This window comes from Pinus tabuliformis, chromosome 1_2, assembly GCF_031772625.1.
Source record: "Pinus tabuliformis cultivar Carrire ecotype Pingquan chromosome 1_2, CPIR1, whole genome shotgun sequence".
Lineage (NCBI taxonomy): Eukaryota > Viridiplantae > Streptophyta > Pinopsida > Pinales > Pinaceae > Pinus > Pinus tabuliformis.
Genome location: NC_142298.1, coordinates 1049003926 through 1049016185, shown reverse-complemented (window position 1 = coordinate 1049016185; position 12260 = coordinate 1049003926). Strand labels below are relative to the sequence as shown.

At 37.7% G+C, this 12260-nt stretch overlaps 2 protein-coding genes across 3 annotated transcripts; one reads left to right on the top strand and one right to left on the bottom strand.

Moving 5' to 3' along the window:
* Positions 1 to 531: 531 nt before the first annotated feature.
* Positions 532 to 1266, bottom strand: LOC149209729 (uncharacterized). Its single transcript, XM_089398724.1, has one exon. The coding sequence runs from the start codon at positions 1264 to 1266 to the stop codon at positions 532 to 534; it is 735 nt and encodes a 244-aa protein (XP_089254850.1).
* Positions 1267 to 5396: 4130 nt separating this feature from the next.
* Positions 5397 to 9258, top strand: LOC149209728 (uncharacterized). Of its 2 annotated transcripts, none has more exons than XM_089396483.1 (6): positions 5397 to 5746; positions 5931 to 6055; positions 6488 to 7850; positions 7948 to 8053; positions 8193 to 8401; positions 8603 to 9258. In XM_089396483.1, exons 3-6 carry the CDS (start codon positions 6868 to 6870, stop codon positions 8877 to 8879), a joined length of 1575 nt encoding a protein of 524 aa, XP_089252609.1. In that variant the 5' UTR covers positions 5397 to 5746; positions 5931 to 6055; positions 6488 to 6867; the 3' UTR covers positions 8880 to 9258. The 2 variants fall into 2 exon arrangements, with proteins under 2 accessions (XP_089252609.1, XP_089252608.1); XM_089396482.1 differs by having other exon boundaries at positions 6300 to 7850.
* The last annotated feature ends 3002 nt before the right edge of the window (positions 9259 to 12260 follow it).

The following is a 12260-nucleotide window of genomic DNA, read 5'->3' as shown; positions in this document are numbered from 1 at the left end:
AGCTATCAAATGCCTTTGAAAGATCTAATTTAAGGAGCATACCTAACTTTTTGGATTGCTTCAGAGAGTGGATAATTTCATGAGTTAAGATGATGCCGTCCGTGATCTACCTATCTTCGACATACCCAGATTGCTCAGGTGAGATAATTAGAGGGAGCAACAATTTGAGTCTGGAGGTGATTACTTTGGCGACAATCTTGTAGATTATATTGCACAGGGAAATAGGCCTGAATTTGTCAGGAGTGCTAGGTTGATCTTCCTTGGGAATAAGGGATGTGAATGTAGCATTCATTCCTGGAAGCATCCATCTCAAAGTTCTCGATTCCTCAACAACCCGCCAAACTTCCATTTTGATCAACTCCCAAAAATTGTGGAAAAAATTTGAGGTAAATCTGTCCAGACCAGGCGCCTTCCCATCTTTCGATTGACGAACTGCCACTTCCACCTCCTGTAAGTCTACAGGCCTGAGAAGGAGTTGGTTATGCTCCTTTGTATAACTTTAGGAATGTTCCTTGTAATTTTTTCTATGGCCTACGATCTGTCTATGTGGGGCTCCTGATGCACTTGCTTGAAATAGTTTAGAAGTTCACTTTCAATTTCTTCATGTCTTTCCACCTGAACACCCTGCTCATTCTGAACATGAGTAATGTTGTTATTCATTCTGCGTTGGATTGTGGTACTATGAAAAAAATTTGTGTTTTTTTCTCCATCCTTGAGCCATCTTATTCTCGATTTTTGCCTCCATAGCCTTTCTTCCTGTTTTGCCCTCTCTGAGATTTGCGATTCCAGAAGTTTTTCATGTTCTGACAATTCCTCTGTTCGGCCTGCGATTATGATCCTCTGCTGTAGCTGTTTCATATCCTTATCGAGGTCACTCTGAGCCTTGAATATATTGCCAAAAGAGGTATGATTCCATTGTTTGATCTTGCCCTTGAGATACTTAAGCTTCTGCTGAAATTGAATCATTTTTGTACCATTTGGAGGAGAGAAATTATTCCATTGTATGTTTATCATATTGATGAAATCCGGATGAGACATCCAGAAAGCCTCAAAGCGAAAAGGTCTGCAGGTTGTCTTGCCAGGACGAGACCAATGAAGGGAGATTGGCCAGTGATCTGACCCTGAGAGCGGCAAGATGGAAGCGACAAAATCTCCACCTATATGAATTGCGTTGTCTGATAGTAAGAATCTGTCCAGATGAGAGGCTATCTGATGCAACCCTGCTCTTTTGTTGTTCCAGGTAAAAAGTCCATTGTTGAAGGGCATGTCTATAAGCTAGTTGTTCTGTATGAAATCTTTTAGGTTGTTTCCTTCCTTATTTCCTTTGTTCCTACCTCCCCTTTTTTCTTCCAGCCTGGTAATCATATTGAAATCACCCCCAGTGATCCACAGTGGGTGCATCCTATCAGTGTTGATTGCTGAGAGTGTGTTCAGGATTTCTATCTTGTGCATGGCATCCTGGGGAAAATACACATTGGTTAGATGCCCGTGTATATTGGTCCCTGTGATGTGAAAGATTGCTTGAATGAAATTCTTATTAGCGTGGAAATCATTGAGCATAATGGTGCGAGCGTCCCATATGATAGCTAAGCCTCCAGACTCTCTATCAGCATCCACTGTGACAGAGAGACCTCCTGGCCATGCTTTTGCTGCAATTTTTTCCAAAGTTGTTGAATTGCATTTGGTTTCTTGCAAGAATAGGATTTGTGGTCTTTCTTGCATTATCAATTTTTTGAGTAATCTGCCTTTCCCTGGGCCATTGAGCCCTCTGATGTTCCATGATATTAACTTCATCGGGAGATGTTGTGGAGGGAATTGTAGTACTTTGTTAGCTTAGAGTACCTACCTGACTCTACTAACATTTCTCCTATTCGGATCATTCGTTGGAGGTCTGTTTTCCTTCCACGTTTTTTGTTATCTTTGGTAATGTGTCTCCCATCCCAAAGACTACCAGTCTGAATACCTAGAGATTTTTGCCTTTATGCCCTTGAGAGGATCACCTCCAGATTCTCTAGTTGTCTATCTGGAATTTTGTCATAGGTTTTTGTTTTACAAGCCTGCTCTAGACCTAAAATGTCTAGATCCCCAATATCTATACTTTCCAGATCCTCTTCCATTTGCTGAGATTCATTTAATTCTTCAGTAGATTTTGTAGCAATTCTGGAGTCAGAGTGTAGGTTGTCCACCTCCATTCCTTGAATATTCCATGCTGGGACATTGCGCTTATCTGAGGATAAAGGATCTATGGGTAGAGTATCATCTTGGAGTGATTTGGCGTCTGAATGAGTAGAGATCTTGTCCTTCGATGCCTTCTTCTCTGTGGAGGCAGGATTTTCAGAGTTGATATCCTTTTGTCGGGCTAATGCTTCAAAGTTTTTGCTCATGGAAGGCTTGGAGGAGCTGGCTTGAGGCATCTTAGGATGTGAAGTTGTTTTCTTGTGGCTTTTCCTATGGTTGGTCACTTTGGTGAAGCCATCAGACTCAGGCTTCTCTGATGCAGAAGGGGATGAGGGTTTTTGAGTTAAAGGATAGTCCCTATACAGGTGGCCCAGGGCATGACATCTTCTACATCTAAATGACACACGTTCATATTCAATCAACTGAACCCATTCAACATCATCATGTAATATACTTACCGCATCCGGAAGAGCCTTGTTGAGGTGCATGTAGACACAGATTCGTGCGTAAGAGGTGTATCTTTGGAATTTTGTTTCCTCTGCAACTTTGATAAATCCGCCTAGAAAATTTCCTATCTCTTGTAAGGAGGCTTCTTCCAAATATTCCATGGGAAGAGAGTACAATATTATCCAGACCGGAGCCTAGCTGAGGTCCTCTTTATCAGGGTTGAAGCGCTCTACCCATCCTCTGAGATACAATCCGGCTGCGTTGAAAAAGTACGGCCCTCCATATAAAACCCTTTTCAGGTCCTCAAGACAGTTAAAAATGGTCGTAAAGAACCCTTTAGGCCCCAGCTGTAGAGTGATGTGTCCTTTTGGGTTCCATTTTGCTGCTATCTAGCCACACAACACTTTTTCAGTAAGCCAAAGTCCTATCAATTTGCCTATCAAAGCATGGTCCTTCATAAACTGTATCTTAGCATTGATTCGATGACTTGGAAGTTCTACCTTCAGAGGTTCGGTTGCCACTGGCTTACAAGTGGTCGAGGTAACTTTGGGTTGTTCTTTGTCATCCGTTTTTGCCTGTGAGTTCAGATCCATGCTGTCCTCTTGTTGATCCTCTGGTTTGTCATTTTCCTTGCTCTTCTGTCGCTCTTCATTTTCATTTGGGGAGGCACCACGTCCTCCACCTGAGGGGGAATCATGAAGAAGGAGACTGCTCTTTTGGAATTGTATGGACGTATTGCTGACGGTGCTTGCAGGTTTGCAGATGTCTAAATCGATCTGCCATTGCAGAAGTTTTAGAAACCCTAGTTCGCTGGACCGCGCTCCACTCATCTCACTTGTAAATCTCACAAAAATTAATTGAGTTACATCTCATAGATAGATTTAACTTCTCATGAATAAATTGAGAAACCATTATATTAAGAACTATGTAGAAATGTAAAGTGATTTATTGAACATTTATATAATTATTAAAAAATGCGCATGAGCGCACAACTCACGTGGTCAGGGCAGAGGACTTTCTCGCTCCCCACCCGTGATCAAATCCCGTTGTATGGTCGCGCTACACTGCAACCTATGAGTTTCATCAAGTTTCGTACATATGTAAAAATTGCATTTCATCGCTTCGTCGGTATGCTGTGTTGCCTGCGTGCAACAGATGTTGGTTACAATTCTGATATACAGATGATGTATATATTGTATATGTTGCTTCTTCAGGGGAATGCACCTTCCCCCTGAAAAATATAATTATTAATAATAAATTATTATTTTTTTCAAATAATTTATTAATTTAAAATATAATAATTATATTTATAATTTTGGTCCATTTTGAAATTGAATTTTTAAAATTTTTATTTTTTAAATAAAAATTATAGATGGTTTAGATTTAATAATTTGAAAATATTTTTGTATAAATAATTTATTAATTTAAAATATAATTATCATATTTATATGTTGCTTCTTCAGGGCGATGCACCTTCCCTAAAAAATATAATTATTAGTAATAAATTATTATTTTTTTCAAATAATTTATTAATTTAAAATATAATAATTATATTTATAAGTTTGTTCTATTTTGAAATAGAATTTTTAAAATTTTTATTTTTTAAATAAAAATTATAGATGGTTTAGATTTAATAATTTGAAAATATTTTTGTATAAATAATTTATTAATTTAATATATAATAATCATTTTTATAAGTTTCGTCTATTTTGAAATAAAGTTTCTAAAATTTTTATTTTTTTAAATAAAAATTATAGATGATTTAGACTTAATAATTTGAGAATATTTTTGTAGTATACACAAATATAATGGATAAAATCAAGGTTTTTAATTTTTTTTTTCAATTTTTAAGTTTTTGGGACAACTCAATTGGAAGTGCAGTGAAAATGAAGTGTTTTTTAGACAGGGGAATTAGCAAAACCTCCCAATAGCAGCCTTCAAGTCACATGTATCCAAAACTCAACTTAGCACTGAGACATGAGACCACTAGAAACTAGAGTTGTGATCCCAAACTCGAAGGGGATGCCTATCCTTCCAACCTTACTATGACGAGCCACTATCAAATCTGGATGGATGCTATACAAACCACTATCCCAACAACTCTCGCCAAAATCCATTGTCTATGAAAATGAAGTGTTATGTACTCAAAAATTTGAGGTTCCAATCCCCAATTTACCTTGTACACCAAAGATGCATATGTAAGAGCATGGTCTAATTTATAGAGGAAAAGACCTTTTTTAGTACATTTTTTCTTGTTAATTTTGACTAAAATCGAGCACAGATTTTTTCTAAGTGTTGAATCTATTTATACATTCAAAAATATATTTTAAAAACAAAAAATCACATTCTTTCTTAAAATTAATTCATTAAATTTTACTAAAAAATCTATTTCATATCAGACTAAAAAAATTATAATAACCATTAAACAATCTTGAAATTACAGATCCTCAACAACATTACAAATCTCCCATAATATTTGATTGCCATCAACATTATCAACCACGATTTACCGGTAATTATTAGAATCATCATAATTACTATTCTGCAGATTTGATTGTTTTATTTCAGAATATATGGAGCTCAGGTTTTGGAATCGGGAGGCTGAAGCCAACAAAAAGCTTTCCCTAACTTATTGGAACATTAAAAACAAAGAAAAAGTGGGAGATTCTAGAAGCCAATCAATTTCCCAATTGCCGGTTGCGAGGGGCAGGTACGTTGATGGAATATTCTTTCACGGTGCCAGAGGAGCTGCTTGGAATGTGCGTTGGAAAAAATATCAAAAACCCTCAAATGATGTGAATGGAGAAGAGAAAGAGAAATCGAAGAGCATCCGCTGCCGAAAGCTCTGGAGCGGGTTCTTCTTCGATTCTTCGTTTTCTACACCATTACATGACTGGGTCGCTTTATTCTTTCAATTTGCTATCAAACAACCCTTACATTGAAGGCGCTGAGCCATATTCTGACCATATTAAGAAGTTGAGTTATTTGCATTTTAATTTCGGCGATCTACACGCAACGTTTCGCTTTGAAGCTCGACAAGGTCGGATATCCGTGGTCGATTTCGTCATTTCTCTGGTTGGATGTGTGCAGACATGAGGATTTTAGGCCTGATGTCCTAAAGGTCACAAATTATTTTCTGATTTTTTATTTCAGGACGTTTTGCTGTTTGATTCTGTGTGAAAAACGCATTTACGCGTTAAATGCTGTGGAAATTGAAAAATTAGGAGCTGTTAATCGTTTAATCCTTTAAGTCAGAGAGATATCGCTCTGGCATTTGTTGACGATTCAGGTTGAATACTTCTCAGGGAGTCGACCGCTTTTCACTGCTCGTGTTGTGCGGCATTTCATTCGGCAATCGAAGCTGCAGGATGTCTATGTTGACGGTTTAAGTCGTCCTCTTAACAGAAACTGCAGGAGTCGAAAATTCACGGTAAGCCTGCATTTCGTAAATTTTTATGTCTACTCTCGCATACGCTGGAAGAGACTATTTTAGCTTTTGTTTTTTTAATGTTAGCAGTCTTTGCCGGAAAATTTGTAAATGAGAAATCGTTGAGAGAAAGCTTGATTGTATAAGTTTTCGTGTCCGCAAATCTGAATAATTTGTGTTTTAGGAAAACGCTTGAGAAGACATTTCAGAGAGATACGTTTTGGCTAATTCAGGATTTGGTTTGCAGTTTTCGTTACATTTTGATGGATCTTGTGCATGTATGGCATGCCGAGAAAAAACAAGGGGCTTAAAGAAAGCAACAATTGCATGACGTTTACGAGCCAAAAATAGCCGACACGGAAAGTTAAACTTCAGTTGAGGGAACGATTATAAGAACCTTTATTTTTATTTATTTTTATAAATTTGGCCTGGCAGGTTTTGTATAATTAGGCAAAGTTGTATGGAAGGCATATACAATTTCTGGAGCTGAATTTAAGGATTTCTTCGAGGGAAGTTGGTTCAGAAACACGCCCGAGGTTCATTCCCTCGATCTCGTCTGTGAACAAAGGCCTTGTTGGAAGGATTTGAATATTTGGGCCCTAATTTCAGGTGTAGAATTTGGGGGTTGAAGATTTTTCTGAGATAACTTACAGGCGATCCTGAGTTGGGAAGCATCAGGATATTGTGGAGAGGAAACGGGCAATTGTTAGTTTCATAAGGCCTGTCTGAAGTTTGCGATTTCGCTTTAGCCAGATTGCCATAGTTGAAGCAGCAGGGGACTTGGACTTTGCGCGAAAGATTTCCTCTATTGGGATATGGCGTCCTTATCTGGGCTCCTACAGAGGCCATTTGCAGCCATGACAGCTACCGTTGCAGCTGCACTGTATGCAGACGTGCCAGATAAATTGCACAAAAGAAGTGCTCCTACTTTGCAGGATTCAGGTCAGCCGTCTCTTCAAATTCAATCTTCACCGCCAGTTCATGAAACCTCATCCCTCTCTGACTGCACTACATCTTCCTGGTTTTCCTATGTATCTGTTTTTACACCATCGAATATATCAACAATTAAAAAATACTCAATTCTCTCAAAAGTTTCTCCCGTTGAAGGAACAATGCCACACCGTCAGGTTGTAGAAACGCCTCTCTTGAATGGGTCATTGAGCCCTTCAGCTTATAACTTGGCATGCAATAAAGACAAGTTTGGTGGACTTGCTTTCAATCATAAGTTTGTGTATAGTCCTTCCAGTCTACTCTTCCCATACCCTATCCTCAATCAGCACTACAGCGGGCATTCCTCTTCATTTGCTTCTGTTCCTATTCTCTTCACGCTGTATAAGTCTGCAAATTTGTCATATGGTTTCCCAAATTCATTTTCGTCATCTCAAACTTCAAAATCTACATCTGAAAGCAGTCCTCGTAAGCATTCAGATTTGTCTCCGCATTCAAGATATTTCCATATTTGGCATTTACCAAAGCAGGAGACATATGGTTTTACAAATTCTTCAGAGTGCCTGCTTGAGCATAAGAAGCCAGCAGTCGCAGTGGTTTTGCTTGGATGGTTGGGATCTGGGCAAAAGCATCTTAAAAAGTATGCAGATTGGTACACGTCTAGGGGAATTCACGCAATTACTTTCACAGTTCCTATGAAGGACATTGCCAGTTTCAGGCCAGGAGGAAAAGCAGAGCAGCAACTTGATTTGCTTGTAACACATCTAGCTCATTGGATGAAGGAAGACAATAAAGATTCCAGAGAGAAGTACCTAATATTTCATACTTTTAGCAATACTGGTTGGCTGACGTGAGTATACTCCTTTTAGTTCTTTTCTCCACATTCAATATGAATTTCTTAAAAGTACTACATCTTCACCAGATGCAATATTTTGTGCCTTGAGCAGTTATGGAGTTATGCTTGAGAAGTTTTCGGCTTGTGATCATACTCTCATAGATAAAATCAAGGGATGTGTGGTGGACTCTGCTCCTGTTGCAACACCCGATCCTGAGGTCTGTATATACCATATATTACTGGCTCCTTCAAATCCTGCACTTTATTATTGAATATGTCAAAGTCAACCTGGTTATAGGGGTTTTGTTTGGCTATTAGTTAGATTCAAGTCTCGCTGTGTGCTGTCTCTTGTTTCAGGTTTGGGCTGCAGGTTTTTCTGCTGCCCTGTTAAAGAAGCAGAGTGTTGCGACAAAGGGACTAATAAAGGGAAGCGAAGGGAGTGCAGAACTATTGGGCTTTGATGAAGCTCATTCAAGTGAGCTAAAGCCTGATGTTACAGAGACAGCTTTACTTGTAATGTTAGAGAACTTTTTCAGACTATTTTTCAAGCTGCCCTATGTTGACAGGTATTTATATAGTTTTACCTAGAGTGGTTCGCATATATGTCTTTCAGCAGGGTTTTAAATATTTTGGTCAATAAATTTCCTTTCTAACATCCTTTTCTTGGCTAGAGCCTATTGTATGATGACAATAGTCTAAAATTTAAATAAAGTTTGCTTTGCTCAGGTTTGTTATATTTAACTCGTTCTGTTTCTTGTCCATAATAGGAGGCTTTCCGATGTGTTCAAAATTTTATCACATCAACAACCACAGTGCCCTCAGCTATACATTTACAGTTCTGCTGATAGGGTTATTCCTGCTGACTCTGTAGAGGCATTCATTGCAAAGCAAAAGAAAGCAGGATACAAAGTTAGGGCTTGTAATTTTGTATTGTCACCCCATGTGGACCATTTTCGAAAATTCCCAGATCTTTATAGTGCTCAGCTAGGCAGCTTCTTGGAGGAATGCCTGCCTTGTTATGAAGAGCAAAAGATAAATGCGTGATACAAGACCATCACAGAAGTGATATAAATCATTAACAGGTCTCAAGGATATCAGGCCCCCGACAGAATGAATTGTTGGAAGAATCACAAAAATCGATTTTCACATTTAGCATGGTGCTCTGTCAAGGCATCAGGAATTGGCAGTGGATCTGTATGCACCTTGGATGCGTTTGACAGCACGAAGCAAATGTGGTCCAGTTAGTATCACAATACGCCTTGTATACAATTTATTGCATTCTTTAATTCAATTGTAAGAGACTAAGAGTGAGGTCTCCATCCATTTCAATTGTTCAAATTTGAGGTCCTACTATTCATATAACAAACAACTGTAAAGGTATTGAAAACCAAATTCAAGTTGGTTGATATTGTTTTGCTGGCGAGTTCATTGTTGCAAAGGACCAAATCATTTTGTTTATTTGATGTGCCCATGAAGTTGGCTTGTTTTGCCTACACAAGGAAGTGATTTTCCCTCTCAATATATTATTCAATACACAAACTTGCAAATCAATTCAAATTTATGATTAACACATTTTCAAATAAAACATAATAGAAAAGATAAACAGCATCTGCTTAAGCCAAATATTTACATCCTATTTGATGAAAATAGGATAACACGACTGTGAACTTGAACTTGAAACTTTGCATTTTCGAATTTAGCACGCAGTTCATGGTTTTGGGACTTGGATCAGTTGGGATTTCAGAATGCAAATGCAAAATTTCGTTAACATGGATGATTTTATTCGGAGCCATGAGTTGAAAATTTGGGAAAAGTGATAAACACTATTCAAAATACATACAAAGCCAAAATCAAAATCAAAACCTAGTGTAAGCCAAAGTACAGGCAAGCTCAGCGGAAAATATAGTGTGATGTTTCCAATGAAACACTATGGTAACACTAGGTGGAAGGCCTAAGCTTGAGCGTTTGGACAGGAATTGGAGTTGCCCCTAATCAGGAAAACTGGAGAAGGGAGTGGAGTGATCCAGGGCTCTGGTTTATTGGACTAGATGTCAAGTTCGATTAGGTCTTAAGTTTCTCTAAAGACTGATAACTAAGTAGCAAATGAAATAGCATAAAGAAAGTAAAGTTGATTTGCTCTTTTACGAGAACTAAATAGCTAAACGCTTTTAAACCAAAGAGAGTTGAAAAGAAAGGGTATGTAACTTAGCCAACGCTTGGATCATGTAAACACATTAAAAAAGCAAACTTCTGGTGAGTATTGAGGAATAAGATGGGACCTAGGGCTTATAGAAACCCTAAGGAAGCCAAAACTCTTTCTATTTATGCCCAGCAATGGGAGAGGCTCTAGGGTTTATTAGTCACTCTAAGGAAACCAAAGCCCTTTTTACTTATAGTGAGAAGAGTCCGTAGGGTTATTAGTCACCCTAAGGAAGCCAAACCTCTTAGCTACATTTTGTAACAAAAATGAACTAATTAGCAAATGGAACTTTATTTGGGCCAATGGACCAGAAGACACCCAAACAAGAATGAACTAATTAGCAAATGGAACTTTATTTGGGCCAATGGACCTAAAGACACCCAAACAAGAATGAACTAATTAGCAAATGGAACTTTACTTGGGCCAATGGAAGAGAAGACACCCAAAAAAAAAAGCTAAGGAAGGTGAGAAAGTGGAAATGCCATCTTCACAAATTAAATGAAATGAACCACACAAACAATGATGATAAATCTTTGTCCTTAACGAGTCCCAACCAGGCTTGCCAGCGTGGTGCCTTTTGAGCACCACATTGGGGACTTATGTTGAGATGCTAGTTGCGCTAAGATGTGCATTCTGCAGTCCAATGTGAGGGTGATGTGTGATTCCATATATGCTCAACGTGAAGTTGACACCTGTCCCTTTTAAAATAAAAATAAAATATTATCTAAAAATAAATAAACAATGTTGGCTATATTATAAAAAAAAATGAATATACATATTTGGTTAGTGTTGACCAAAACCAACACTTGGTTAGTTTGTTTTTTATATTAGAACACAACAAGAAGGAGATGTAGTAAATATATTTCACATTCTCAATCATAAATAAAAAGTCTCAATGTCCCTGTGAAGTAACATTATTTTATCTCAACTTTAGAGAGAGAGAACTTGCTTATTAACTTCCCCTTGAGGGTCAAACATAGGGGAGTTGCCATGCAACCCCTCATCTACATCAAATCCATTTGTGTGAGACCATAAATTCCCATGTTCCTCAATGTAATCCTCCATAACTTCCTTTGTAGGGTGAGAGATGAACCATTCATTTTTCATGATTGAAGCCAAGAACATCGTCGTGCCAATTGACAGAGTGAGTATAAACAATGCCCTCACAACTGCCAGTTGATTCCATCCCATGATTCCACTTGTCATTTTGTTAAGGGAATCTCAAGACATGATATTTGGTCATTAACCTTCTAGAGATCGGCTTCATAATTAGCTTCCCAATTAGCTAGGAAATCTTCCTTAACATTATGTTGTCATAGGACATGTTTTGCTTGAAATTACACTAGAGATACCAAGCTGGAGTGGACATTTTCGAAAATTGCATTGAGTTTCAAAGCTAACAAGGAGGAGCCCAAATGAAGATGATGAATGATGACTGAAGAATCCCCCAAAATGATCAATTTATGGATTTGGAGATAGACAACATGTGACATTCCTTGAAGATGAGAGCAGACCTTTACCTAATTATTGGATGTCTTACCTAGACTCCAAGAGTAGGATAATTCAAGTTGTCCTCTAGGATGCACTCGCACCCCACCCATACTTTCCACCCCTAAGGTTAAAAATATTGTTAATACTTATTGTTGTGTCATGTTTTTTCTTTTTTGTTACTCGAAATATTTGTACATAGGCAAGGAAGGAAAAACAAAAAACAACTACTTCCTCTAGATCCCCAGTGGAGCTACAATTAAAGCACATAGATTACACACAATATTTATTTGTATGTTTTAACCATCATCAACACTATTTACCATTGTTATGTGATCTTGTAGGTTTAGAAAAAATAAAAGAATATGCATACTCCCATGGACATGAGGGAACTATAACTTTGCAAGGGTTGTAATCCTTTTTATTTATTTTTTGGTATGCTATTTGTTTACATTTAATTTTTGTTATACTCATTACACCTAAATAACAATTAATGTTATATAGGCTAGAAGTTGGGATTTTGTAGGGTTTAAGTAGAATTTATGCTTACTTTGTTGGCATTATCACTTTTAACCTACCTTTGTTTGTTTGCAAGAGACATGCGCAATAGGTTTTGTATGTTGATATAGATGATTGTGTCAATGATTTTGTAGTAGAGATGTTTAGAGGAACAACAAACAATTTAAATATTTGACGCAAATTACAAGCAACGTTTTTTTGTAGGAATGTTGGTCTTT